The following is a 27,846-nucleotide window of genomic DNA, read 5'->3' as shown; positions in this document are numbered from 1 at the left end:
GATATGGCGACGGAAGACAGTGGCATTGCTCCTTCTTGCTTATTTTTACTCGTTATCTCTGCGATCAAGATGAAACGAAGGTGTTAGAGAAGTGGAAGGGTCACTGGAGAAAGACCAACTTTCTTTTTCTAGAACTGTAACGTGAAACAGGTAGATGCAAGGTGAAAAAAAAGAACAGTTTTATTGTGAAAGAAGGAGATGACGTAGGATAGAAGCAAAGCGGATATGATGTTTTTTCTGACATTCTGTTCGAACTCAATTGTTGGAGTCACTACGATTCAGGTTCCACTGTTAGAGAGGTAGAGAAAGCCTTTTTACAGTTCAAATTCTATAAGAGATCTGAGAGAATTGTCATTCGAACGCGACTGATTTCCAAATCCTAAACGGCACGGGTAACTAAAATTAAAGAAAAGGCTTGCGCGCTTTGTTAGGGTCCAGGGATTAGGATTCTCTGGAGACGCTGCAGGAAAACAAAAAAAAAGGAACAATCAGAAACAGTAGTTAGTGAGAAGAAAAATGCGGAATTATTGATCACCATCAGATCAGAGAATATTAGTAGAAGTAATGAAGAAGATGAAGCTGAAGGACCGAGATGATCTTGGGTAAATGCGAGTGAAATGTAATCAAACGAGAGGTTGAGAGTGGGAGGGAGATTTCTTCTATGGTTTCTTCTGCTAATATGGCTTGTTCAAGAAGTTAGCTAAAGCGTGTCACTCTCTCGTTCCTCCTTTGCGTGTACGTCCATATTTGCGCGCTCGCCTCTCTGTCATTGAATGAGTGTAAACTGTGTTATCAGCGCGTGCGCACCTTGTTCTCTCTTACTCTCTCTGATCTCTTTTCGTGTTTGTCTTGCTTTTCATCTTTCTTTCTCTACTCAGAACCTTTCGCTTCTGTCTGTTATCAACAGGATTTTTTTGAAGGACCATTATTGCACAGACTTTAAGCTTTTGCAGTACAGATGTGAGAATCGTCTGGCATTGTCAAAGAAACTCAGAATATCAGATTATCGTTATCGTTATCATTGTTTCCCACACCATTTACACCATTTCAACATCATTATCTGAGATCATTTGGACAACAACAGCAAAATTCCTAACCAAACAGGAAACAAAATCTTATCTTCATCATCTTGAACAAACATAAAGTTCGTAATGGTTATTATCATCACGATCATGATCACCTTCAACGATCATCATTATTAGGTGTAGAAAGTGACAGCACCAGCGCATAAATTCCTTAACCTATCATTTCATCCAAAGGAAAAGAAACCCTCATCTTTGTGCTTTGTCTGTGAGATATGCCTGGCCTCCCTTTAAACCAGCTTAGAAGTGATGGCAAACTCTTCTCTTCAGAGGCACATGACGGAACATGTCTACCTCCTAGAGTTTTAACATCCATTAATGTATCCAATGAGCGAGTCAAACGCTTACCTCTCCACAACATTTTGGCATGTCATTGCTTTAATTGCTCGAATATAGTCCGTCCTTCAGATTGCGTCTCAACTAATCAACAGATTCATGGTGGTCATATTTCATCTCAGATAACTCGTTATGTTAGTCATGGTAGTGCTGATAGCGAGCATGACCTAGCAGCCATGGTTCATGATTTCATGGAGAATGGGAGCTATGGATCTGATTTTCATGATAGCAGCGATGGTGAAAATGGCCTAAACAATGGTATCAAACCCTTGGAGATGCTTCAGGTGAGTGCAATTCAACAAGCAAATCCTTTTTCTCCTCCCATGAATTTGTCAAACAATGATGCTTATTATGTTGAACAATCTTGCGTCAAGTTTTGGAGCAATTATGCGTATTATCTTGAACAATCATTTGTAATATACGTGGAACTAAACAACCATACCAATTACGTGAACAATCAAGCAATTTTTTAAATCCTGTCTCATGGTATATTGTACCATTCGTTTTTTTGTATTATCAGGCTTTGAAACTCAATGCTACTCCTTTAGAGAGAGAGATAATATCAATTCTTCTCAAAGTCTCCCTTTCTATTAAAGAGATGGATTTGGAGTGTCTCAACACTATGTCAGGGTGCAAAGGTGAGTGTGTTCGTCGCTTGCTGGTCAAACATATGCGAGTCTTGGGATATAATGCTGCCATATGCAGCTCGAAGTGGTCGAACTCGGGAAACGTTCCAGGGGGTAAGCATTATTCAATCAATCTCTGGAGAGAAATCAGTATATGTTTACTGAGGACTCTCGCTCAACTTTTGAATGGAAGTAGTTGATGTTTTGCATAAATGTAGAAGAAAGTCTTAATACGATCTGGTTTAGAGTGTTTATAAGATGCTCATTTCTGAAAGTTATTGATTACACAAGGATTGTTTTGCGATCTTTATGTCAAACTTCTGAAAGGAATTATTTGTATTTTTTGGATGTAAATTATCATATTGCGTTTCATTAAGCATTAGACTATCTCGTCTATGCAAGAAATGAATGAGAAATACTGATAATTCCTTATATGCATGGCATATCTTGGCTTATTATATGTCTTGTGGATCAGTTTCTACACTTAGTTTTAACCGCGTAGGATTATTGTATGTGAGGCGTCACTTTAGTAGAGAAAGAGTAATTATTTTCTTAATGTACGTGTAATATCTGTTTTCCTTGGCTTATTACGTGTTATTTTGTGGGTAAACCTTAACAACTTTGAAACTCTGTTGGATTGTTGTAGGCAAGTATGAGTATATAGATTTCCTCTTCGAAGAAGATGTAATGGTCTGCAACCCTGAACGTTTAATATTAGATCTGGATTTTCAAAGCCAGTTTGAGATTGCCCGGCCAACACATTCTTATGCAAATGCTTTGAAATTTCTACCAATGATATTTGTCGGAAAAATAGAAAAGCTCAAGAAAGTTTTGCAAGTGATGGCCGAAGCTGCAAAGTTATCTCTTGGACAGAATTCAATGCCCTTGCCTCCGTGGAGAACCTTTGAATACATGTCTTCTAAATGGATGTCCCCTTTTGAGAGGAAATTATTGGCAATAGATACTAATAACCATCGAAGCGGAAATAATACCAGAGGATATGGAAGCAATGCTCGCCATCGAGATCGAATCAACTCAAGACCAAAACAATGTATAGAAAAATTGATGCATTTGAAGATATGCATTGCTACCGAAGCCGAGAAGAATGAGTTGGTTGTGAAGGATAGGAATGAAGTTTTTGTATCACATCCAGCAAAAACAATGAGATTAAGTACTAGTTTGTTATTCACTGAGAAGTTTACTACTACTACTGCTGCTGCTGCTGCTACTTCTACCATTATGCATTTCACGAAAAGTTCTTTATCTGAGGAACAAGAGTTGATCGTCTAGCCCTTAAACAAAAACATAGGAAGCCTTAGTATGGAACTTGTTACTCCAAAAGATGGCTGTTTGCATAATGCAACAAAATCTACCAAAAAGAGCAGAGGAACAATGAAAAAGATGGTTATAAACACAACACACAGGTGTTTAGTGTATACAAATCTGGGTTTTTCTAGCATTATTGTGAGCTTATAAGACCTCTGTACAGAGATGAAAAACAGGTTTGCATCTAGCGTTAGATTGGGGAAATTCCTTCCAAACTTATCTACAAAAAATATTCATGATTTGAGGAAAAAAATGACAAGGTCAAGCAAAATCCCACTTGGAATGTATAGCTAAAATATTCCTATAATACAACATAGAAAGAAAAACAGAACGGAAAATCCCACTCAATCAAGACATATATTATATATATATGACCATACTAGCCATTAAGGCATCATATGGATAAAGACATAAAGGTCTGATTAGTAAACATAAGAATGGCCGTCCTACTCAATGGCAATATTTTGCTCTCCGCTAGTGTGAGGCTTTTGTTACTAGCTATCTAGCTACATATGGCTAGAAGAAGTTTTGGTAGGAATATATATTATCATGATTGTCTGAATGCCACAAAGTTAGAACATTTTTCGTGAATAATACATTGGTCTCATGATTTAAAGAGATGGTCTATCAGTAAATGATTTAGAGAAATGGTTTTGTTCATCGTTCTATGGTCTTATCAATATTATATTTGTTTGACATAAGAGAGATTAACACAAATTAAACGGTTGAAAATGCATGATTTAAAGAGATGGTTTACAAGCTAATAATTGCAGTGGGAAAATGAACCTGGCTGGAGATTTGTGATCACGAAAATATCCCTAAAATCAGTCTTAATTTAATGTTTTTTTAGCTAGCTCATAGCACAAAAAAGATGTGCAAATGAATCTTGATAGAATTTTGTGTCAAATATGTAGAGAAATTGGTATGATTTGTATATTGATGCATGTAGCAAATGATACAAGGAATATGACAATGCATATGGGTACTTTAGTATAGAGATAAACTCTAAAGGATATCTCTATGGATTCCAGCACACTTTTACGTTGCTTATTGTTCTTTCATTGGTTTGAGACTTCAAGTAATACAAGAGTAGGCAGGGGGTGATTGTCTAACACCTAATTTGGTTGCAACAACAACTTGATGGTTGTTGCGTTAGACTGCAAGCAAGAAACTGCCCAACTCTTATATAAAAGTGGTGCAAAGCTTCAAATTCGGTGGTATTAATTTTCTATCAAGAATGTTTGCTATGAGTATAAACTTCCAACATGTTGGAAAAGTTATTATACATATGTTTGACAATCAATGCAGCCAAAGTGATAGATACTGTAGGATGGGAAGTGAGATTGATGTTATTCAATGCTAATGTGATCCATGTGTTGCTTTATGGAGTGGAAGGGTGGGGTCACGGGTGACACTATCTCACTTAGTGTATGGAATGAAATAGAAAAAAAATTTAAAAAATTCATATGTAGACAATTGAGAATTAAATTCTCAACTTCCTATCTTGTCATGTTATTTATTAGAAAATTTGCCCAACCCATAGAGAAGACTAGCCATGCACTACATATACTAGTATATTATGAAATTCAATATGCACAATCACATATTGCCAAAACATGCTTGGAGGACACAAGAAACTAACAAGAGCAAAATCCACTCACCTAGTTATGTGCTTTGATATCATGAGATGATTTGAAAATGGGAGAGTAGACTACACATTGGAGCTCTTAGGTGATGCTATGAAATTGGGGATTGATTACTAGTAACTACTAAGATGAAGTCATAAGATACTAAAATGTCAAAATTGGAATATTACATTACAAATGTTAACCCCAATACAAGGTATACATTTCATAATGTATTCAATCGCATCTTACAACCCCCATAACCCTTGGCTCTCGGAGAGCCCTTACACTTTTTTGAACTTACTTACACAAATTAGATAAAGAGCATGGCACCATCACCCAAGAATGAAGATATGCAATGAATACCTAATGGAGGATGAATGTTACCGGTAATGGAGGATGAATGTTACTTCTTGTGTTTCTTTTCTCGTGTCTTCTCTTCTTCTTTTGTGTTTGTATCCTTTATCTCCTTGTGAGAAACTCAAAATCTACCTTATTCGACCGTTCCATGCAAATACCACGTATTGGCGTTACTCTAGTATGCAACACTATCATGTGTAAGTCCAAACATGACGACATTAAAACATAATGGCTTAAAATGAATGAGTGGTTTTCGATGGTATGCTGAAATCAAACAAGATTTGAAAAAATGCAACAGAAGTATAGGTTGTTGTTTGACTTCTAAAGTCTAGACGGTGTTCGACATGTCAATCGACTGATGAGGTGTGGAAACCATTCTTAACAAGGGTGAATTCCGGAACCTAATTAATGATTAGCGATTAAACACTTAACGATTAGCAATTAGCGATAAACAGTAAACGATTAGCGATTAACGATTAACGATTAACGCTTAACCCAAGCCTATTTGATTCGGGCTTGAATATACAGAGCAAATAAGAGGAACTCTGTTGCGGAGGCAGGGAAAGCTTCGTTTCCATGGTACGTGTTCCCTACTTCTTTTCTCCACTGCTTTCTGTGAAAAATGAAAACCTGTGCTCTCTCTGTTATGTTTTTCATGTTGATGACGATGATGACGATGATATTCTGCTCTATCAATCCTTGTTTAGGGTTTCAGGTTTCTGCGATTAGGGTTTAACTTCAAAATTCTGAAAAATAGTTCTGTGTTCTCTGATAGATGAAGACGAATATGTCTGTATTCTGTTATGTGGATGCTTGTTTAGAGTTTAAGGCTTCCCTGATTAGGTTCTATGATATTCAACATTGGGAGGATGTCATCTAAGATGATGAGGATGCAATGATGGTATTCTCATCCTTGTTTAGGGTTTCAGGTATCTGTGATTAGGGTTTATGACTCAACATTTTGAGGACTTGATCTTTTAAATAAAATTCTGCTGTAGCAAAAACTTGTTTCCTTTTCATAAATATGTATTAATTCGAACGTCCTCAAAATCACTTTATGCATGGTTTGGAATGATGTAAAAATCACTTAATGTGTTGAGGCTGAACAATTCTTGTATAAACTATGGATGATAATGTTTCCAGATGATTAGGGAACTTTACGCATGGTTTGGAATGATGTAAAAATCACTTGATGTGTTGAGGCTGAACAATTCTCGTATAGACTATGGATGATAATGTTTCCAGATGGCTGATAATATTTTTGAACTGATCAAAATCGTTTCAAGCATTCTGATGTGTGTAGAGAAATTAATCTCTGTTACATATAAGTTCACTAAAATTGTGTCACATTTAAGTGTGAGACATAACTGGGAAAACACCGAAAGGTCTGATTTTTTCTTTTAGTTTCCTATGTTTTTGTTATTTCCTCCAAATGACATTCTCAACCCCATTCTCATCCAAGCAAGCAAATTGCATTATTAATTCATTCCCTTTTTCTCAATTTAGTAATCTTGTAGTTTCGGGGAAGTAAAAGAGAATCCAAGGGTGTTTCAAAGTTTCTCTCTACTAGTTTTGCCTGCATTGTTGGAGACATACACAAACATACTATTTCCTAGATGGAGGTGACCCTTGCATCTAAATTCTATTGGTATTGAAACAAGAGGTATGCCCATAACCTATGTATTTCCATCTCCACCTGATGATATTAGTTGTGAACTGTCCAATGGTTGGATATCCATTATATCTCGATCATAGTGTAAATCCATTCTCAGTGATTTTGAGAAGATTATCTCAATAGAAGTGTTACTATAAGGTGTGCAGAAATAGTTGCTTTAACAGAGCATAGAATGGAGAGAGGAAAAACTGTTTTATAGCGATAATAGGGTGCTCAAACGCAATTACAATGGTAGGATTTGTTACCACAAGAGCTATACTGTATGTGCCCCTAAAAGAGCAGATACAAATACAGCTCAGCTGGTTCAATGAATTAATAACAAAAGTTAAATCTGGTGGAATACAACTCAGACACAATGGTAGGATATGTTACAACAATCGCTATACCTCATGTGCCCCTGAATGAGCAGATACAAATACAACTGACCTGGTTCAGTGAAGGATAAACTATAGAATTTCTGCTAAGGTTATCTTTTATACAATAGGTTGTTTTAACATAAAGATTGATCCGTCTACCGTATTAAATGCACCCACCCCTCTCTGTTGTTAACCACACATATGAGTGTTGTTGGTGTTCACACCAGCACTCCACTCAAACACTTTCTGTACTGACCACGTCATGTCAACTGATCCAGGTTCAGATTCTGCCCCATTATTTGTGCACCGTGCTTCTGTGTCTTCCAGATCATCCATTGCAGACTCCCACACTGCCCAACCGTACAGACTCCCACATTCATTTGACTTCTCCATTTGTATAGTAAAATCCTGCATTGTCTGCTTGCAAATTCCCATGTTGGTCAATTGGCCAAAGTGCCATGTTGTCTGCTTGTATGTTCCTGCATTGCTCGTTGCCCAAACTTACACATCATCTGTGAGTGCATTCCTGCATTCTTCAGCTGCCCTAACTTTTGCATCTTCCATATTGGATGTTTCCAACTGGTATTCTCATCTGTAGTTGATCCACTGAAGTTCGATGGAATTTGTGAAGATACCCACACGATTGTCCTCCATCAAACCGTGCTCCGACTTCACCTTCTCATCTGAAATGAGTTCTTGCATGAAGTGGTATTGGATCATGGAATACAAGATTCTTTGTGATACCGTTGCAACTTTGTCTGTCACACCTGATCTGTGCTAGGTCACCTCAATCTGCACTCTGATTTATGCTGGGAGCTTTCTTAGCCACGCTGCTTCTCATTTTGTACTGCATGCTGCCTTATAGTCTACTTCCACTAACATTGAGATGTCCCCTAAGCAAAATGGTGATTGGTCAATGTTTTGACAAGGTCATCATCTTACTATGCCAACTTTACCTCCAGATTTAACCTTTGCTTTCTCCCCTTCCACCCTTTGTTTTGGCCCAAATCGGTTGTGCCTGAAGGCTATATAGAACCTCTGAAAAGCTAAGGTAAACAATTGTTTTCCCTTGTTTGTTGCATGAATATCCTGTGTTATATTACCTCTCATAATATCAAGTATTGTGCCCTCTCATTTGGTAATGTATTATGTGGTGATGCTATTGCATCTGCCGTCATTCATTATCTTCCACGCATCTCCCTCCCAGGGTAGAAAATCTAGAACTTGAGAAGTATCTAGTGGGAAGCTATGTAGAAGGATGCGTTCTTTGCAACTTGAAGATTAGTCGCAAAAAATGTGGGCTTCATGATCCTTGTCAGACTATAATGCCGTTGATAGCCACTCTAGGTTCTTGCTGTCCGCTCGACCCGCCCCTTTACACTGGTATTGGAAACTCTCAGTGGTGCCAACCCTCTATTTTGGCGTTTAAGTTTATATCTATGATTCTATCTGAACAAAAGGATGTTTCCCGTTGATTGTGTTTGTTGTTATTGGCACCAAAATTGTGTTTCCTATCCCTATACGCAATGAAATCACATTATCATGAATGATGATATGGTTGTCTCTTTGTTTCATTGGGCATATGAGCTTCTATGCTCTACTTGTCTATGACAAGTACAGGTCATAGTATGCTAAGTAGTACGTATTGGTATATTTGCAAAAGAGATTTGTTGTGCATTGACAGATATACATACATGCTTTCCTTACCTTAGGCTATGATCTTCTATGCTCTACTTATCTTAGACAAGTGTGGGTGGTACTAGGCTACTTATTACACATTGATATATTTGCTAAAAGATATTGTTTGCATTGAAGGATGGAGATGCGCGTTTTAAAATAAATGATAGGGTGCTATTTGGTATGTGAATGGTGTAATAAAAGTGGCATGCACCACTCTATACCAGTATGAGCACAGATTTAATCTCGTAGCTTTTGAATAAGGTTAGACTTGCTTTAGTTCTCTTTGAGGATTTGGTTTCCTAAATGATTTGCATCTTAGTGTCTCTCAGGCAAACAAGCACACTATCATTTTAATACAGCCTAATCCGAGCAGAGCTACTCGGACATTTATGGACTTTGACACTGTAGCTCAGGCTATAGATGGTAAGCCATCATTTAGGGATCATTTTTGCAGTTGTGTTGTTTACACATTGTTTCAACTAAAGAATGATAATTAAGACTTGATACTAACATTGTGTTGTTTTCAAACTAGGTATATGTGGTTTATTTGAGAGGAAACTTAAAGAGTTGAACCCGAATGTCAGGAATATTAGCTATGACATAACTGATCTCTACAAATTCATTGATGGGCAGGTGGACATGAGTGCCCTTGTGTATGTATCATTTTCCTTGAAGACCAGTATAGTATCTCTATGATTTTCCATATTGTGTTCTGTACTAGTAATCATTATCTCTAAAAAGTGTTTCTTATCTTTTTGCATTGTTTTGAGATTCCTTAGGTTCGATCCTTCAATTCAAGCATATCTTCCTTATGATCGGCAGTGGATCAAGCAACGCGCTTTTCAGCACCTGAAGAAGCTCGCTGGGAAGGCCTAGCTAGTGTTGGGTACTGATTGAATAAATAAACAGAATAATTATGAATGTTGTGTACTGTTGTCTCTATTATTTATATTTATTGGACACCCTACGTTTTCCTGTTCTCTTTGGTGTGACAGGTTTGTTTTCGATATTTTATCAAACTGGAAGGATGAGTGGCGATTATTCTTGCACTGAATTATAGTCATGGTTCCACACAAATGATTTCATGCCTTCATTAGTGGTGCATATAAAGTTTTTTCCATGGGAGCTTTTATTGTTTCGGACAAAGCCTATATTGTGTAAGGTTACTTGCAGTTGGAGTTTTCGAAGAGCAAATTCACACACTTATTATTACTAAAGCGAACATTGCTCACTTCAAGAAAACTCATTATATGTGCTTAAAGACATGAGATGTGATAGAAGTGAAGTTTTAGATTTGTATTGTAAATAAATTCTAGATTTTTCTAGATTTTAATATGAATTGATGCTCGATGTTACAAATGGGTTATTGTTCACATTTAAGCTTGTGCTGTAGAGAGGCAGAAAAGAGTAGAAAAAGGTGGTTCTAGACCTTTGTTACTGTTTGTAATTATACCTTATTGCTATTTGGGAAATGTCATTGTTGATGAAATAATGAAACACACGAATGTTGATTCGTCTCTGCTAGAAGGTTCATTCAATGTTTGTATGATTGTGGGCTAGGGCAAGAAAGCATTTCAAGTTTATGCATGGTTAATGGGTTGATACTAGTATTGCAATTTAACTTGAATGAGAGTTTGTATTGAGCTTTTTCCAATTACCTAGATGTAGATCTGTCAATGTAGCCCATTTTTTTCATGTGTAGTTAGATCTAATGCATATGCAAATTTCCCTATCCAATTTGATGGAAAGAAAGAGAGAATTACGTGAACTTGAATTGAGAGTGGAAGCCACAAATGAAAAGCAACATCAACAACTTGGTCAATGACTTGGTAAGTTCCCAAGATTTGATTGTGAAGCTTGCTATTTGGATGAGCCATCAACAATTCTTGGTGTAAGAGCCAACCAAGGTCATTGACTTCAAAAGGTGGAGTGTATTGGCGATGCTTGAAAATTTTCAACCATTATTCTTGAACATTGAGTTATAGAATCTTGGCAATTCCAAAAAGTCAACGAGAGATGAAAACACTATAGAACTTCTAGGTCAAGGATCAACATCAATAGGAACATATAAGATATGATGCCGAAAAATCAAGCCATTAGGAACTTGAAAATCATCATATTCTCAACAATATGGTCGCACACCAAGTGAAGAGGGGAATCATGACATTGCAATAGAAGATGTTGAGGAGCACTGTTAGAAACATACAAGATAATTGAGCCGGAAAATTAAATCATCACCAACATCAAAAGCAACATAGAGATCGAACATTAAGGGTAAGTGTGAGAGGAAGACCCTAAGTTGGTTGAGAAAAATATCCTATGCCAAGGAATCGATCACATGTGCAATTTTAATTGCCTTAGTGGATTGCTATCATGAGAGGTCTTGAATACTCAAGCGGCAAGAAGTTGAAATTGATTGAAGCCAAGAATTACTTGACATTTTGGACCAATTGTTGGTTCCCCTATCTTAGGCTACAATGTAAAATCTACTTGAGATATTATATAATTTAACTTGACGTCTACACTAAAGTCTTAGAATTTCATTGATACGTGTACATTGTTACCTTACGAGGGGAACCTTCAAGAAATCATCACCATTCCCAAAAGGAGTTAATAGTTGCTAGAAGTTCCTTACCATAAGTAGGATAGTTGATTTCTATAATATGGAACTCTTGTGAATGATGTGTGATTGTGTGTACCTCATGTTGTGCCCCTCATTTGATGCCATGAGGGGCGAAATGATAGCCAAGGAATATGACGTCATCCTACTCAAAGGAATGCTTATCGAGCATGGTATAAAGTACAATGTTCAATTGATCCACTTATATCCTAAATGAAAGGTGTAGTTTTGTGCCAATAGTTGAACCAATTGTGTCGTAAATAAAAGATGCGGTTTTCTGAGGGTAGGCTCGAAGGCACCTAAGGACAACTTACGGATCAATGATTGATGATGGTCTTCCTTGGTGCGCGCACCGCCTCGTGAGTTGTCTCCATGGGAAGGGAGTCGGGACCTAAAGGCTGAGGCTAAGGTACATACATGCATGCATGCATGCATGCATACATACACACATACATACACACATACATACATACATACATACATACATACATACATAGAACCTCAGGACTTTTGGACCAATGGGGCTGTCCTGCTTCTCTTCTCTTCTCTTTCCTTCTTAGCCTACCTGCCTGCCTGCCTGCATTGCACATTCCAGTTTCTGCCACAACCTTCTCCTGCTCCAACTCTGCCAACACCTCCAATTCTCCATGAGGAGCAGCAGCTTGCATTGCTTCGCCGCGTCCTTCAATGCTTTGCTCCGGGTGTATGCTTGGGGTTAGATATTACACTAAAAACATCAGGAGTATTCTGTCTAATGTATGCATGCCTTTGTCCGTCTGGCTATGCACTTATTCTTTGCTCCGGGTGTATGCTTGGGGTTAGATATTACACTAAAAACATCAGGAGTATTCTGTCTAATGTATGCATGCCTTTGTCCGTCTGGCTATGGAATATCACACTTATTCTCCGATAAAGAAGAAGAAGAAGCAGAAGAAGAAGAAGAAGAAGAAGAAGAAGAAGAAGAAGAAGAAGAAGAAGAAGAAGAAGAAGTGAGTTTCAACCCTCCAATGTATGCAAAACATTATCAGTCTGGCTATGAAATACCACACTTATTCTCTGATAAACAAGAAGAAGAAAAAGAAGAAGAAGGGGAGCGTGAAGAAGAAATGGTATATCTGTATATATAAGAGATGCATAATAAGTTAGAAGTTGACCTTCTTCTTTTGAGTGCTCATTCCTCTGCTGAAGAATTTGCAAGGCTTTTATGCAAATGCCGGAATGGCAGAAACAGAGTATATGCTCTGCAACTCTTTGAGTGCATCTGTATAAAAGGACTTGAATGTGATAATGTATTAGGAAACTATCTGGTTCCTTTGTTTGTTAAAGTTGGATGTATGCTTGATGCTCTCTATCAGTTCGATCGGATATCTCTTCGCAATGAGCTTTCATGGAATTTCATGCTATCAGGTTACAACAATTGTGGTCAACCAGAGAAAGCATTGGATCTATACAAAATGATGAGAAACGTTGATGTTTCTTCTTCACATCCAAATGAACATACTTTTGTTGCTTTGCTTAAGGCTTGTATAAGGTTAAGAGACATGAGAACAAGTCTTCATGTACATGTAGAATGTGATTTGAGAGGTTTCCTACATAGTGATATCTCATTGGCTACCACTTTGGTTGATACTTATGCAAAATGTGGCTCAATTGAGAGAGCTAGACAGGTTTTCGATAAATTACATGTTAGAGATACAATCTCCTGGACTTCATTGATTGTTGGATATGCTGAGAATGGAAAATCTGAAGAAGCAATTGAATGCTTTGAAAAGATGCAATCTGATGGCATATTCCCTGATATTGTTACATTTATAAGCATTCTCAAAGCATGTTGTAACTCAGGATCAATCAATGAAGGCCAAGTAATGCATTGTGAGGTTGAAAGAAGGGGTTTTCTTCAAGGAAATCTTGAGCTTGGCAGTAGTTTAGTCAAGTTGTATGCTAAATGTGGTTTCCTCAACAAGGCACGAGAAATATTCGACAAGTTTATGGTTCAAGATGTGGTATTATGGACTGCACTTATAGGTGGATATGCCGAACATGGGCATTGTGAAGAAGCTCTCAAGTGTATAGAACAGATGCAATCTGAATGTATTCTTCCTGATTCAGTCGTTTTTGTTTTAAGCTTGAATGCATGTAACAGCATAGGAGCCATTGAAAGAGGCCGAGAAGTGCATGCGATACTCGAAAGCAAAGGTTCTCTCGATGTAGAAGTTAATATTACCACTGCGTTGGTTGATATGTATGCGAAATGTGGTATGCTTAGGAAAGCACAAGAAGTATTTGATAGGCTTAAGGTTCAGGACGTTGCAACGTGGACAACATTAATAATGGGATACACTGAAAATGGATGTGGTGAAGAAGCATTAAAATGTTTTGAACAAATGCAATTCGAAGGTGTTGCTCCTGATGTCATTACAGTTGTCTGTGGTTTGAAAGCTTGTGGTGACGTTGTGTCCATAGAGAAGGGGAAAGAACTCCATTCTCTTATAGAAAAGAGTGGATGTCTTGAGGAAGAAAGCATTGTTAGGAGCACCTTGATTGAAATGTATGTTAAATTTGATCTACTCGCTAATGCACAAGAAAACTTTGACAAACTTATGGTTCGGGATGTCATCTCATGGAATGCATTGATTACTGGATATGCTGAAAATGGGAACTTGCAAAGGGTCCTAGAATGCTTTAATCAGATGAAACTCCAATGTGTTCTTCCAGATTCTCTCACATACATTAGTGTCCTAAAAGCTTGTGCGAGCATAGGAGCTATAGCAAAAGGAAAACAAATTCATCAAGAAATCAAAGAACAAGAATTGCTGAGAACTGATTTTGTGGTGGAAGCGAGCTTGATAGATATGTATGGAAAATGTGGATTGCTCTGCGAAGCTCGAGAAGCTTTTGATAAACTTCCAGTCAAGGATATAGTTTGTTGGACTGCATTACTATCTCTATATGTGGAATCTAGTCATGGTGAGGAAGCCTTGAGTTGTCTTGAACTAATGCAATTCAAAGGTATCCACCCTAATGAAGGGACATTTGTTCACATTTTGAAAGCTTGTGGAAGTGTAGGGGCTATCAGAAAAGGCCAAGAAATACATGCTGATATTCAGTGTAAAGGGCTGTTAGAAAACAGCCATTTTCTAGGTACTTCTTTGGTGGACATGTATGCAAAATGTGGGTTTCCTTCTCTAGCATGGAATGTATTCGAGAAGATACAGTATCGAGACCTAATTACATGGACTACGTTAATCTCTGGATATTGTCATATTGGAGAAACCAAAAATGTATTCCATCTTTTTGATAAAATGGTGGAAGAAGGTGTGAAACCAAGTCCAGTGACTTTTATCATTGTTCTCAATGCATGTAGGAGAGCTGGGCTTTTTCACAAGGGCCAAATGTACTTTGAAGCAATGAGTAAAGACTTTGGAATTTCTCCTATTCCTAAACATCACATCACAATGATTGATCACATGTGTTGCGTAGGGCAGTTAACTGAGGTCATAATAATGATGATGGGGATGAAGAAGTTGCCATTGTGTCTAGATTCTGTGGTTTGGCATACAATACTAAGTTCTTGTAGAAAAGTTGGAAACGTGCAACTTGGGGAACAGGCCTTTGAACAAGCGATATGTGTGGATAAGAATGATGCTGCAGCATATGTATTAATGTCTCATATCTATGCTGGTACATAGACTTGATGAAGGTATATGTTAATGGAGAGTTTGAACTAGTTATTTCATTTGCTTCTGTTTATTTTCTGGTATTTCTTGATCAGACACTCTAAACAATCTCTAAAGTAAGAAAAGAAGGAAGCATTGTTGGTATGGACAAATCTCTAGAGTTTGGGTTTTCCTGTACCATAAGGATTTGCAAAGAGGATTCCAAGAAGAGGCAAGCTCGGCACATTGTTTCCATATTTAATAACTTGTTATATACTGCAAATATGTCTTCATTTTGATACATAATGCAAATATATTCCCGTTTTGACTATTAAAGCAAACCACAAATATTTTCTTAAAGTTAACAGACAGAGCATGGACAAAGTTACTGCAGTATAGTAGAGCTTGCGACTACTTGAGTGCCACATGAAATTCTCATTTGAAGGTTATTTATTCTTCATTAATCTTAATCACCAATGTTTTCTCCATCATAGTCAATTTCTTTAGCTTTCACTTCTCTAATCGCTTCTTGTGGTAAGAGTAATGATAGAGACGTTTCAGTTTCCAATTTCAGGTACAATTGCTTCATAGGTTCGAAGTAAGAGTGTCGGGCAAACACGTTTAATTTGATCTATTCATAGCATTTCACTTGTTCTTTTAATGGTTCAATTTCCAATCCCATTGCCATTGCGTTCGTTTAATTTGTTGTTGCTTATCAAAATAAAACATGACAATGATGACCGTGTTCCAGTCTCCTCTAGTATTTGTTTTGTTTCAGTTCAGGTTAGTTCAGGCAATTTGAATTTTGAGGGACATTATAATCTAGAGTTTATATAATATATTAGACATTTCTAACATCCAGTGGCTGTAGTTTAGTGGTTAGAATTCCACGTTGTGGCCGTGGAGACCTGGGCTCGAATCCCAGCAGCCACACTTGGACAAATATGGGAATGCTTATATTATACTACTGCAAAATTTTTAATAAATGAAGCCAACGTTGATGGAACGTGTAACCTTTTGATTTTGCAGCCACATTTTTCAGTTCCCTCATTCCAGGGAAAATCATGGTATATGCAAAGGATTACAGTTTAATAAAAATGTTGAACCCGACGTGAATCGAACACGCAACCTTCTGATCTGGAGTCAGACGCGCTACCATTGCGCCACGGATCCAAGGTGCTGTCACGAGTAACTCGTAATTATAATTTAATGAATTAGAAATATAAATTCCCCGTTTCTATTTCTATCTCTGTTTCCTTCTAGTACCCGCTTATTATATTTTGCAGTGAGTCCGAAAGAAATGCTCACTCGGTAAAAGAGATATGTCCGGCGACAATAGATTATAGCAGGATATATATATAGATAGATATTTTTCTTCTTTCTGTCTCTTCTTGCTTCTGTATTCTTTGGAAATAAATCCTGTATTATGTTAATATCTGCATGCTCAATGCATAAACCTTTTCACTTCTTTTCGTTAATGGTGATTTTTTAACCATTCGGTCTCTACATGTATGCATAAACGAATTTTCTAGTAATGGTGTCTTGTTTTATCAAATTCTTATAGCTACACTCTAAAAACAAAAGCGTCAAGTAGCAAAGTGGAACTCTACATACTCTTAGAGTTTGAACATACATACATACTTAATTGCCATCCTCCCAATTAAAAAGAGAATAATAAATAGCATTTTTTATTTATAAACTTCCAAAGGATTCAACAAGTTAGTGTGTTGGAATAACAAATGCTTTGGTTGGCAAAGGGCCATCCCACGCCTCCTTAGCTCCTGCAAGGTCTCCAAACAAAATTGTCTTGAAGCCAGACTGGATCTTCTACAATTTATTCCATGGTGATGATGAATTGAGCCATTCTTGACGACAAGAATGTCATAGACGTTGATATTTTTGAAACTCACAAAAGTGGAGAGGTCAAACAAAATAAAGTAAAGGCGCGACCTTGATACTAAAAGGTTTTGGTTGTGTCGCCAAGGCTTTGCTCATAATTAGATAAAATGTGACATGTCTAATGCATTAGAAAGATTTCAAACCCCTCTAAATGACTAACCTATCCCAAATAATTCAAATTTGGATGTGGGAGTTATCAACATAATTTTACATATATTACAGTTACATCTCTTCTAACTAAAACTAGTGATAGTGATTACATATTGGGAAAGTAAACATGTCGAAGCATGTGGCCCTTGGATGAGTCGTGTTCATGAACATTGGTTTCTTGGAAATATTGTTGGAAAGGTTAAACATACAAAAAGAGACACTACACAACTACTAATTTGAGAGAAACTCCATATGAAACAAGTTTGCCAACCCAAGATGTTAAAAAGCAAGAATTGCCAAAGTTTTTTAGTTATTTATAAAGACAAGTTTGGCATCACATTCCATTAAATATGCATGTCAACCGGTGTATTTGATGCTCTAATGCTCTAAAGGTATTTTGATGCACAAGTTTGCATTTGGACGAGAAATGCAAATAGGTTATGAATGTCATAGATGCAATGTTGATGAAACTGCTCGAAATTACCAACCCATGGAATGTATGCGATAAATAACGTATGATAAGAATCTTATAGGAACGGTAAGAAACCGAATTTGGTTATGGAAAATGTCCACGATACACTTGAGAGTGTTTCATCATTTCTTGAAACGCCCTGGGTTCAAGCACCTCCTCCTTTTTCTGAACTGCACGTGCTATCGAAGTGATCGAATGAATGTAAGTAAGAAGAGTAATAGATGCAAGTGGAGGAATTAAGGTGGAGTGGGATGCATTCCTCATAGTCATGGTGAACCGTAGTGGCGTGTCAAGAGGAGTTTCGGTAAAAACCCAGAGTCAAGATATGCCGTAGAACCCGAGTGGCATTTTAGGAATTATAGAAAACCCAGGGTCAGGGTCAGGGTCAGGGTGGGTATCTTCATAAATCGCCCACCAAAAGAAGGCTCCAATGGGTCTATACATACTATTTATAGGTTCCTTTGCTGAAGCCCAGCCTCCACTTTGCAACGGTGGAGCAAAGCCTACTGTAGACAGCCATGGCCGAATTGATCAAGTAAGTAAGCGTTCTCCCCTCTGCTTGATATAATTAATTGTAGATGGCCCTTTTCTTCTCATTGAGAATGACCATGGTCTGGGAGCTGCTCCCATCATATTTGAGAAGGAGAACAATGAAGAGCAACCTCCTCAGACTAGGGTTCAAGGTCGGCTTCTAGTTAGAGGAAGGGTATCACCGTTTCCTAACAAGAATGATGGAACAGAACAGAACAGAACAAAGCTGGAAGTGAAAAGCAGAAATGTATGACATATGGTGAAGTCATCGATGGTGAAATACTAGATGTTCAAGGAATAGACTTTCAAGGCATAAATAGTCAAAGCCAGCATGGAAGTTGCAATTTTTCAAGATGTAGATGGTCATGGCCTGTATGCTCAAGCTATAGATGGTCAAGGAGTCAATGAACAAGGTATGCACATGGGAAAAACAGATGGTTGATGCATAGTTGGTCAAGACATAGACATGGAAATTGTAACTAGTCCGTCCATAGACAGCCAATTCATAGAAGCATATGATCGAGGCATAGAGTCGGAAACCGCAGACAGTCATGTGAGAGACATGGAAACGGGAGCTAATTGCTACAAAGATAATCAATGCAGCAGTGGTCAAGGTATAAAAATGGAAAAAACGGACAGCCAAGATGAAGATGGACATACTACCTTGAGATGCACACAAAAGCGAATGAAGATTGCGATGTTTTTATCGTATTGTGGTGGAGGGTTTCAAGGTATGCAAAAGAATCCTGGGGCTATAACAATTGAGGGCGAGTTAGAAAAGGCCCTTATAAGATCAGGGGCAATGCCTGATAACTATGGTGATAATCCTCGAAGAGTTGATTGGACACGAGCTGCTAGAACAGATAAAGGTGTTAGTGCTGTTTGTCAAGTTGTATCTGGACTTTTCTTTGTAGATCCGCCTGGATTTGTTGAAAGAGTAAATAGCTATTTGCCTAAAAAGATTAGATTGCTCGGATATAAGAATGTCACGTCATCGTTTAGTGCAAAAAGGTTTTGTGATCGAAGAAGGTATGAGTATGTTATTCCATCCTTTGCATTGGACCCGACCACTCACAGAGATAGAGAGAGTGTGATAGCTAGTGAAGGAAAAGAAGGGTCATTTATGAAATGCGTGGAGTGTTGTGAGAGAGGCAGGAAAATACAAAGGGATTTTGCCAATGGATGGGATAGTAAACAAGCTATGAATGAAAAGCAAGGAAACCATAGTTCTCGTTCGGATTGTGTTGATGATAGCTTAAGCCCTGGTATGGCGTCAGTTGTCGTTCAAGAAAGTGTTAGCCTTTCTTCAGTAGAAAATGTGGAAGAACTTCACTGTTTAGTTGAAGGAAAAAAGGTAAGTAGTTTCAATTTCAGAGAATGCGACAGGAAAAGATTAAATCGTATTTTAAATCGATTCGTTGGTGTTCATAATTTCCATAATTTCACTTCAAGGATAAGGCCAGATGACCCTCGTGCAATGCGTTCTGTAATCTCTTTTGAGGTGGGAACTGTGTCGAATGTAAGAGATATGGAGTTGGTAAGCTGTGTTGTAGTAGGACAAAGCTTTATGCTTCACCAGATAAGGAAAATGATAGGTGTTGCTATAGCTGTCTTCCGAGGCTCCGCTCCTGAGTCCATCATAGATATGGCATTGAGAAGGTATGCTTTGTTTTAACTGTATCACTCACCTGATCTGAATAATGGAAAGAATTTGAAGAGATTAAAAGATGATGGATAGGTATGAGTTCACATGGAAAAAGAAGAGTCGGGAAAAAATTCCAAAATACCTGAGTTTTTCTCCATTGGCCCCCAGTACACCAGGTCAACACCAAAGAAGGAGATGAAGTGACAATATAATGGCTTGATTCCTCCAGATGTGTTGGACCAAGAGCATTTAGGGTAATGTCACGAGGTGAAATAAAGAAAAACTCGGGTATTTTGGAGTCACTTGTTCTTTTACTTCCTTTGTGAAAATTTTCAGCTCACAATGAAATATTGTGTGAAGTCTCGATGATTTCTTGTATCTACATTGTTTTCATATTATGTTTTTAAGTATTTGCGCCATGACTTAATATCAATGATTTAAGAATAGTCAAGCTTTCAGTAAAACACATTTCTATTTGTTTTTACCAACATTTCCCAGGGATTTGAATGTCACAATTCCCACGGCACCAGAGCTTGGATTGTTTCTTGATGAGTGCATATATTCAACATATAATGAAAAATGGTTTGGAATACATGAAGAGGTTTCTCAGGAAGGATACCAGGAGGAGATACGCATCTTCAAGCACGAGGTTGTGTATGAGCATATTGTAGGAATGGAAAACAAAGAGGGCCAGATGGCCCTTTTTCTCCATTCTTTAAATGATCGCAATTATGCCGATTTTGCCACAGCCCGAGAAGGCCAAATAGCTAAGTAGCCTCTCTTCCCATGGCCCAATAAGCCCAAAACGTTAGGCAGCCTTTTTTGCTTTGACCCAAGTAGTGGTGGCAATAAAGGTAGTTGTATTGTAGTGCTGGTAATAGTAGCAAAGACCATCGAATTCTTTTATTTGCCTCGGAACCTAAATTTTTGGTTAAAGAGGAATGAAATATTAATGTTAGTCAGGACATTGGTTCAATTAACAAGAGGTTCAAGAATTCTCGAATGCAGCTGATCAGGCTTTCTTTAACTTTGTAGATTGTTGAAGGAACAAAGTTAAAGCTAAAATATATGGATGTATATTTCCTTTACTATTATCATCTTATTGCATTTTTTAGCTGCAAATCACTCTAGGAAATCAGACTATATGGGTCGTAGATGTAGAATGAAAAAGATGATTCCAATGAATATTCTCCATTTGCATTGAACTAGTAGATATTGATCCCATTCTATTCCAGTGTATATGCTGAATGCCACATTCTATTCCAGTGTATATGGTGAAGTGACATTCGTCCAATTTTAAATTAGCTTTGTAGAGAATGGACATCATATCATAGTGCCATGATATTAACTTTGCCATGGCAAAGATACTAATAATGCAAGCATAGTTTAGAATCTGTTAACCATCTTCTATGGAACAGCCATAGCACGAAGCATTTCCTAGGGGGTTAAGGCAATACCTCTCTCGTTCTCCCCCAGGACTCCATTTTGGTAAGTATTTCTACATATTTGGTCTCAGTTGCAAAGCTGCCTAGTTATAAATCCAATCTCTAAATTGGGTAAGATTTTGGGAATTATGCACTACATGGTTATCACGCAACCACAGTCTTTGATCAATTCGTTTTTAATGAATTCAGTTTTGTCAAGCACTCTTTGAGGCAATAATTGTATGATTATCTTTGGTCCCATGATATTTATAGTGACAACTTTTGAATTTTACTTTAATGCTTTTTAGAGCGACTTTGGACATTAGTATATTTTTGTGGGGTTGCCTCATCTTGAGGTTTCCCACCATTAATACAAAGAATTACTAAAGAAAAAAGACAATCATGTTTTCATCTCTCTTATTATTTTTCATAATCCTTGTAGGCCTCAATCCCAACCCACAACAATAGTTTTTAAGGTTTGAGCCAACTACAAGATTTGTTAAATAGATAACTCCAGCCAAAATTAAAACTTTGGTTGGACAATCTAGGATATAAAGAGCTAGTTCCTACTATTATTTCTATTCCGTTAAATCTTATTTGCAAACTTTGTACTGTATGAGCTAAGTTTAGTACATATAGGTATCATCAAGCTTCACTCTCTTATATTCAAGAGCTCTATTTCATGGATCAAGAGTTCCCCTTGACACAACATCCTCTTGAATAATCTATCAACTCTAGTGTTCGCAATAGTCATTGGTAAAAATCTTATTTCATTGATAGATATAGTCGAAGATTCTAGATGTGGTTCATGATTACTTGTGAGTGTGATTTCCATTTACATTATTAGTAATCATAAGCATCTAATTGGCCATGTTTAGCTTGGTTCGAACTTCATATTCCAAAGATTTATTAGAAAATGTAAAAAAAGGTAAAAGTGTCCTAGGTCATTTGATTAATTTGTAAGTCAATTTCAGATCCCATTGGATATCATCTATCTCTCTACGAAAGTTGGACAAAAAGAGAAAATGTTTGTATGTTGCGAATTTAGTAACTCATCATCTATCCCACGGAATTTTGAGATCCAACTAACGATAATGTCTCCAAGTGTTTGAGATGTCTTTGAGATGGTGAAGACAAACATATTGGTGAAGCACCGATTGTATAGTTCCTCAATCTATATGAATCCGAGAAAGAAGACACTATAACTAAACATAGGCAATGGTTTGGTCTAGTATATTTATGCTCCATCTTTATTTGTATTATCTAAATAGCTGTTTTTTTTCATTTTTTTGCTAGCAATGATAACCCAAAGGAACACTAATTAATCAAGAGTAATTTAGTGATTATTGATGTTAAGGCCTTGGTGACAAAATAGGAAATATTGATGTAGGGCATGCAGAGTTAGAGGTACCAATTAAAACTCGTTTCTTTGATAGAATAAGAAAATATCAAGTACATGAAGGGAATAAGTTAGAGACATTTTGTGGTTATTCACAACAAATAGAACAAAAGGATATTATTGACCAAGAGAAACCATAGTGTAAGAATTGATAGGAAAGTAATCTTACAATTCTATATGCCAATAAAAGTCACATAGCAACAAACAATCTCAAGTTAACATGGTGTATATTAAAGAAGTAGCATTCTCTCGATGCATTATTGTCCTTGGGAGGTTAGTAAAATAATCTAATGGAACCCCATAAAATTGTTATTAAAGGGTCTTTTCTATTAATGGCAAACATGATCCGAGAAAGAAATAAAGAATATAATGGTATAAGGATCTTTCAGTACTATAATATATTAGAGGAGAGATGCATGAAAGGACATGGGCAGAGCGAGTCAGAAATCTAATATTATCATAGCTTCAGTTATATAAATTAGTTTAAAATGTCAAGAAAACGGTGTGGAATACTTGTCGATGTAGGGATTGAAGTAAAAAATGTACTTTAGGTGAGCTTGAATAGGGGTGTGAAGTAGGAGAAGACCCCATCTATACTATCCAAGGATGTTTGGCTAAATGGGACTTTTTATTTAGGGATTAAGGTTAGATCAAGGGCTATAGTCTTTGCCTTTACATCTACATCTCCAAGCAACATTGTAATAAGGGGGCCCTTGGACATGGTACACTGACGATTCTTGTGTAAAAGTTAAACTAGGTTTAGTTATTGGCCCTCCATGTTGAGAAGGCGGCATTGTCACCTGCACAGGATTGCATGGCACACATCCACTACACTTCCCAAAACATAATGGCGGTCGTGATCCGATCTTTTCCCCCATAGCAATTTGCAAAGGTATCATCATATTCTTCCTCATTGCATTTAGCTACACTACGCCAAAACAACCATGTTAATCATATCTTGTTCATTGCAATTTCAATAGAACAATCTAGATTGTCCATACTTGATCTTTTGACATATGTACAAGTATACCTTTAATTTGATGTAGTTTTCATATTTAGTCACCTCACGATTGTATCAATTTAACATGGAGTGCACAATAAATCCAATGTTCATTTGCCATTCAATGTAATGTAGTTTGGAGGTGTGTGTTGAAGTTAATATCCATGGGTCATCTTTATTACAGCTTAATTGAATATACTAATGTACTTTACTTTTTAAACATTCTCACATTGCATTCGTTTTGAGTACCATTTAAAGATGATCTAGATTGTGTGACACAAAGTATGATAAATGCAAACTATGTGCATAATTGAAATGTAGCTCATTTATAGTCAATCTAGATTATGTCAAATGCTCACATGGTAATTAATGTCAATTATTTGATGGCGCTCATGACAATGCTTAATTCCATGGCACATGATGTCCTTCTTTGCAGTCATCAACATTGTGACACGTAATTAATATTGTTTGATGGTAACTCTTGTCCATATTAATTCATTTCATATTACATAGCTCGATCATTTCAACATTTCATTTCACTTAATAAAGACATCATTAGACCATGTGAACGTTGATTATACCTTATTGATGACTTACCTTAGTTTTCCCTTGATAAATGATATCTTGTTGCATGTTATTGGATTCGGAGTTATGAGATAAACTTGATTCTGCAAAATTTTGGGCATGTATGATACGAATTAGTACAAGTAAATTGAAAATAACGGCAGCCTACATCAGTATAGGCCAATTGTTGGGAACAAGGAAACAAATATTGCTTATGTGAAGTTATTGACATCCACACCCACGCTCTCGAGAGAATGTGGATGTGGGTGTAGGCCACTTCAATATTCTTAATTTTCTTCGGTAACAAGAAATCATATAAGAGAGATTATGTTGATACGAATTTGTTAAAAAAAATTAGTAAAGATGCCGACTCATATACACTCTTACCCTGTAGATTAGCAAAGGTCGCATAGGTATAGATTATGTGAACCATGAGAAAGACTAATAATAATTTATATGAAGACATGGCCTTCAACGATCATGTTCAAACACAAGCTTAAGGACTCCACTCAGATACCAAGAAAGATATAAAAAGGTAATTAATTTTGTCAATGTCATTCGATGTAATGTGCTCTGGGGATGGGTCGAAGGAAATTAATAAGACCTAGATAGTATAACGTCTAAGAGTATAGAGAGTGAGTAAAATTTTATATGCGGCATTGAGGAATAATTAGTATTGGGGAGCTCAATTCTCTCTCTCACTCTCTCTCCACCCTTGCATTTTTTTGGACACTTCTGTCTTTACTTGAGCAAGGAACCCCATCACTACTTTCTCTTAAAAGGTAAGACAAGAAGCCAACACTGTGTCTTCTTTACTTCTACAAAAGAATCCTAGTAAAATTTTCCCCTTTTTCCTATTTTCATACCTAGCTTGGTCCTTAAGGTAATGTATGTGCACGGTTATTACATTTCAATGTTTCCTCAAAATTCCCTACCTATTATCTAGTCAACGAAAGAAGGTACTCATCTTTTTCTCTTGTCAGTGCCCTTTTTCCTAGAGGACCTTAATAGTTGTCGGCTTAACAAAGGTCTATAACTATTACTGGTCAAGAAAAGAATTTTGCAAATCTATGTATCCATATTGGTTGATAGCAATTTGCAAATCTATTTATCCACATGGATTGATAGCATTTGTCTACCATAAGGGAAACAAAGCATGTTGAGATCATTTACTTTCCAACATAGAGTGAATATGCCTACTACTTTGATGTCAAAACTTGTGTTCTGGCATATTGTTGTATTGGAACATGCATAATACCATTTGGATGTCGAAAACTTTCGGTTCACTCGGTAAAGTTACTGGTAGGCTCGCACAAAAAGGGAGGAATTAATCCGAACATCCATAAAATTGTTTTGAATACCAACACCTAGGACAACTCACGAGCCATCAACCTCACATACTCTAGAGTTACTAAATATAGTGCAATATCTTTCTCTCATATAGATTTCTTTACATAGAGACAAACATGCATATGAAGTGAACTCCAATCAAGGGTAAGAAAAATAGTGGGGCAGGGGGCAAGGGTAAGAGGCATCTTACCTATGTCTACTAGCCATTTTATTACAATGTAAGTTTATGTCAATCCATGGGCCACTTATAACATCATGAACACACAAATACAAAATTTCATTATGGCTCTATAAATACAGATATACAACTTGTCGAAACTTGACATCCAGCCGATAATGTACGTTCTTCAATGAGCTTCTAACACTAGCTTCATAAACGAATGTGTGTTGAATCATAATATATACATTCAATGATATATTTCTCAATGCAAGTTTCAAAAATCAATCTCAACATCAAATATGGCCTTAACTAATGTTGTTAAACAAGAGCAAAGAGCAAGAGTTCCACATATTCCATTACATTAGGTACACACTGACTAATGATAGTAGAGAATGATTGAACATAGAGTCATGAAATGATTTTTCGCATCATACTCACATTAGTATGATTATGTTTCGTGGAACCTAAAGGCTTAAAACTCCCAAAGATATCATGGTGGCATCTCAAATTGACTTTTCTTGTGACTACTTATTCCAATTGCATGGATGCAGGATTCATTTCACCAAATCAACTAACAAAATGCATAATATAGAATCAATATGTAAATGGAGTTCATGTATAAATTCATGAAAGATTTATCGATTAATTATATGCATTTCTCGTAACAATTGTGGTGAACATGATATCATTCTTGCTTGGAATAACTTGATTCCAAGAAGTTTCTAAAAAGATCGAGATTTTGTTTTGAGGAAGTATATAGGTAAAGGTTTCGTAAGTCCTTGATTGTTCTAAATAGATAGTGGAATTTATTTGAATGCTCTAGAAATGTGTATGATAATTTAAAAAGTCTTCCCTAGGAGACTATACTATCAACTTGAAAGGCCCACATCAAAATTTTCAAACTTTAGCTCATTATTGCTATATTATTGCAACATCATTGTCACCAAGATCTAGAAGATTTCAAGCCTCCTTTAATTGTTGAATTTCAAGAAGGACATTATGTATTTAGTCAACCTCTTCACACAAAAGATGAGTAGTGAGTCTTGGACTACAATCTACAATGCCCATGAAGATTCATGTTGTTTAGTCATACAAGCCCTGCATACATTCTTACTCATAGGAGTGTACAAGGCAAAGTAAGGGTCAAACACGATAAAAGGGTTGTGGTATATGTGTAATGTATACGAGTGTGAGTGAGGATAAATATGTGTATGAATACATGCACAATTATTTGCATGTGTACAAGAATGTAACAGTCACATTATATAAACCCTCTATGGGGCATGTAATGAAATATAGAATTTTTCCCTCTCGTTTCTGTGTCATTGTTTCTCTCTTCCTCACGCAAAACTCCCCTTGGGAGGGGGGTGGAGTTGTTCTTGGCTCCACCCCCCACCCAATAAACATACATATTAACTTCCAATCGGTATCAAGTCTTGCATCAAATCATAAATTTGGTTTTGTAATCAAGTTACAATAGTAATTTTCTTGATTCATATTTAAAATATCTATCAAGTAGTTCTTTCCCCTCTTGCATTGAGGATTATTAAGCATGGCAATTAATAGTTTCGCACGACTCCATTGGTCATCATGATATTTTCACACTTGTTGTATGTTGACAACCAGGGTCCCCATCCAAACCATGTGTTGGAGAAGTCTTCCTAGTCAACCACTAAATATGGCAATGTTGTAGTATTAGGACAATGGCATATTAATTCTTGTGTTGGGGTGAAAGGCCTCAATAATCAAATTTGAGGTATTTGGGCATTGATGAATATGAATGTTAAAAAAATTGCAAAAGTAGGAGGCAACCACAGACACAAATTACAACTCCTTTCAAATAGAGAATAGAAAGCCTCCATTTGTGATTTGTTGAGAAAACTAGCACAAAAGGAAAGATAACTATATGT

General features: G+C 36.8%; 6 protein-coding genes and 2 non-coding genes across 9 annotated transcripts; 6 read left to right on the top strand and 2 right to left on the bottom strand.

Annotated features, from left to right (window-relative positions):
* Window positions 1-430: 430 nt before the first annotated feature.
* LOC147868169 (uncharacterized) lies at window positions 431-3,986 on the top strand. The gene is made up of 3 exons (XM_087316011.1): window positions 431-1,702; window positions 1,939-2,158; window positions 2,691-3,986. Exons 1-3 carry the CDS (start codon window positions 1,298-1,300, stop codon window positions 3,332-3,334), a joined length of 1,269 nt encoding a protein of 422 aa, XP_087172137.1. The 5' UTR covers window positions 431-1,297; the 3' UTR covers window positions 3,335-3,986.
* A 3,647-nt stretch (window positions 3,987-7,633) lies between these two features.
* Window positions 7,634-10,359, top strand: ER (enhancer of rudimentary protein). Its single transcript, XM_087316004.1, has 5 exons — window positions 7,634-7,746; window positions 9,386-9,489; window positions 9,599-9,719; window positions 9,846-9,952; window positions 10,062-10,359. The coding sequence occupies exons 1-4, from the start codon at window positions 7,649-7,651 to the stop codon at window positions 9,940-9,942; spliced, it is 420 nt and encodes a 139-aa protein (XP_087172130.1). The 5' UTR covers window positions 7,634-7,648; the 3' UTR covers window positions 9,943-9,952; window positions 10,062-10,359.
* A 2,457-nt stretch (window positions 10,360-12,816) lies between these two features.
* On the top strand, window positions 12,817-14,372 carry LOC147868167 (pentatricopeptide repeat-containing protein At1g11290, chloroplastic-like). Its single transcript, XM_087339458.1, has 3 exons — window positions 12,817-13,928; window positions 13,977-14,289; window positions 14,355-14,372. Exons 1-3 carry the CDS (start codon window positions 12,817-12,819, stop codon window positions 14,370-14,372), a joined length of 1,443 nt encoding a protein of 480 aa, XP_087195584.1.
* A 4-nt stretch (window positions 14,373-14,376) lies between these two features.
* Window positions 14,377-15,375, top strand: LOC147868166 (putative pentatricopeptide repeat-containing protein At1g68930). Its single transcript, XM_087339448.1, has one exon. The coding sequence runs from the start codon at window positions 14,377-14,379 to the stop codon at window positions 15,373-15,375; it is 999 nt and encodes a 332-aa protein (XP_087195574.1).
* An 828-nt stretch (window positions 15,376-16,203) lies between these two features.
* Window positions 16,204-16,275, top strand: TRNAH-GUG (transfer RNA histidin (anticodon GUG)). The gene has a single exon. It is a non-coding gene; the product is annotated as a tRNA-His (tRNA).
* Window positions 16,276-16,443: 168 nt separating this feature from the next.
* On the bottom strand, window positions 16,444-16,515 carry TRNAW-CCA (transfer RNA tryptophan (anticodon CCA)). Its single transcript has one exon. It is a non-coding gene; the product is annotated as a tRNA-Trp (tRNA).
* Window positions 16,516-18,330: 1,815 nt separating this feature from the next.
* LOC147868163 (uncharacterized) lies at window positions 18,331-21,249 on the top strand. 2 transcript variants are annotated; one of them, XR_015529427.1, is made up of 3 exons: window positions 18,331-20,053; window positions 20,208-20,327; window positions 20,538-20,672. XR_015529427.1 is itself a non-coding variant. In XM_087315998.1 (2 exons), exons 1-2 carry the CDS (start codon window positions 18,861-18,863, stop codon window positions 20,812-20,814), a joined length of 1,470 nt encoding a protein of 489 aa, XP_087172124.1. In that variant the 5' UTR covers window positions 18,331-18,860; the 3' UTR covers window positions 20,815-21,249. The 2 variants fall into 2 exon arrangements, 1 of the variants encoding a protein (XP_087172124.1); XM_087315998.1 differs by lacking the exon at window positions 20,208-20,327 and having other exon boundaries at window positions 20,538-21,249.
* Window positions 21,250-23,072: 1,823 nt separating this feature from the next.
* LOC147868162 (EPIDERMAL PATTERNING FACTOR-like protein 6) lies at window positions 23,073-25,149 on the bottom strand. Its single transcript, XM_087315997.1, has 3 exons — window positions 24,814-25,149; window positions 24,460-24,530; window positions 23,073-23,785 (listed from the first exon to the last, which is right to left on the bottom strand). Exons 1-3 carry the CDS (start codon window positions 24,890-24,892, stop codon window positions 23,513-23,515), a joined length of 423 nt encoding a protein of 140 aa, XP_087172123.1. The 5' UTR covers window positions 24,893-25,149; the 3' UTR covers window positions 23,073-23,512.
* Between the last annotated feature and the right edge of the window lie 2,697 nt (window positions 25,150-27,846).

The sequence above is a fragment of the Azolla caroliniana genome, unplaced genomic scaffold (assembly GCF_043228905.1).
Source record: "Azolla caroliniana isolate FFs.n. ecotype wild unplaced genomic scaffold, voAzoCaro1.0.p SCAF_1, whole genome shotgun sequence".
In the NCBI taxonomy this organism is placed as follows: domain Eukaryota; kingdom Viridiplantae; phylum Streptophyta; class Polypodiopsida; order Salviniales; family Salviniaceae; genus Azolla; species Azolla caroliniana.
The sequence above is the reverse complement of the archived record's forward strand: the minus strand, read 5'-3'. Positions and strand labels throughout refer to the sequence as shown.

What these genes read in the sequence shown, in the direction of transcription:
- LOC147868169 (XM_087316011.1), top strand. Translation starts at nt 1,298, where the DNA reads ATGCCTGGCCTCCCTTTAAACCAGCTTAGAAGTGATGGCAAACTCTTC. An exon ending in AACCCTTGGAGATGCTTCAG is followed by an intron (nt 1,703 to 1,938) that starts GTGAGTGCAATT and finishes TTGTATTATCAG; the next exon opens with GCTTTGAAACTCAATGCTAC. An exon ending in CTCGGGAAACGTTCCAGGGG is followed by an intron (nt 2,159 to 2,690) that starts GTAAGCATTATT and finishes GGATTGTTGTAG; the next exon opens with GCAAGTATGAGTATATAGAT.
- ER (XM_087316004.1), top strand. Translation starts at nt 7,649, where the DNA reads ATGTCAACTGATCCAGGTTCAGATTCTGCCCCATTATTTGTGCACCGT. An exon ending in GACTCCCACACTGCCCAACC is followed by an intron (nt 7,747 to 9,385) that starts GTACAGACTCCC and finishes TTTGCATCTTAG; the next exon opens with TGTCTCTCAGGCAAACAAGC. An exon ending in GTGGACATGAGTGCCCTTGT is followed by an intron (nt 9,720 to 9,845) that starts GTATGTATCATT and finishes GAGATTCCTTAG; the next exon opens with GTTCGATCCTTCAATTCAAG.
- LOC147868167 (XM_087339458.1), top strand. Translation starts at nt 12,817, where the DNA reads ATGCATAATAAGTTAGAAGTTGACCTTCTTCTTTTGAGTGCTCATTCC. An exon ending in ACCACTGCGTTGGTTGATAT is followed by an intron (nt 13,929 to 13,976) that starts GTATGCGAAATG and finishes AGTATTTGATAG; the next exon opens with GCTTAAGGTTCAGGACGTTG.
- LOC147868166 (XM_087339448.1), top strand. Translation starts at nt 14,377, where the DNA reads ATGAAACTCCAATGTGTTCTTCCAGATTCTCTCACATACATTAGTGTC.
- LOC147868163 (XM_087315998.1), top strand. Translation starts at nt 18,861, where the DNA reads ATGGAAATTGTAACTAGTCCGTCCATAGACAGCCAATTCATAGAAGCA. An exon ending in ATAGATATGGCATTGAGAAG is followed by an intron (nt 20,054 to 20,537) that starts GTATGCTTTGTT and finishes AACATTTCCCAG; the next exon opens with GGATTTGAATGTCACAATTC.
- LOC147868162 (XM_087315997.1), bottom strand. Translation starts at nt 24,892, where the DNA reads ATGTCTTCATATAAATTATTATTAGTCTTTCTCATGGTTCACATAATC. An exon ending in GACCTTTGCTAATCTACAGG is followed by an intron (nt 24,531 to 24,813) that starts GTAAGAGTGTAT and finishes AAAATTTTGCAG; the next exon opens with AATCAAGTTTATCTCATAAC. An exon ending in TTTATCAAGGGAAAACTAAG is followed by an intron (nt 23,786 to 24,459) that starts GTAAGTCATCAA and finishes GGCGTAGTGTAG; the next exon opens with CTAAATGCAATGAGGAAGAA.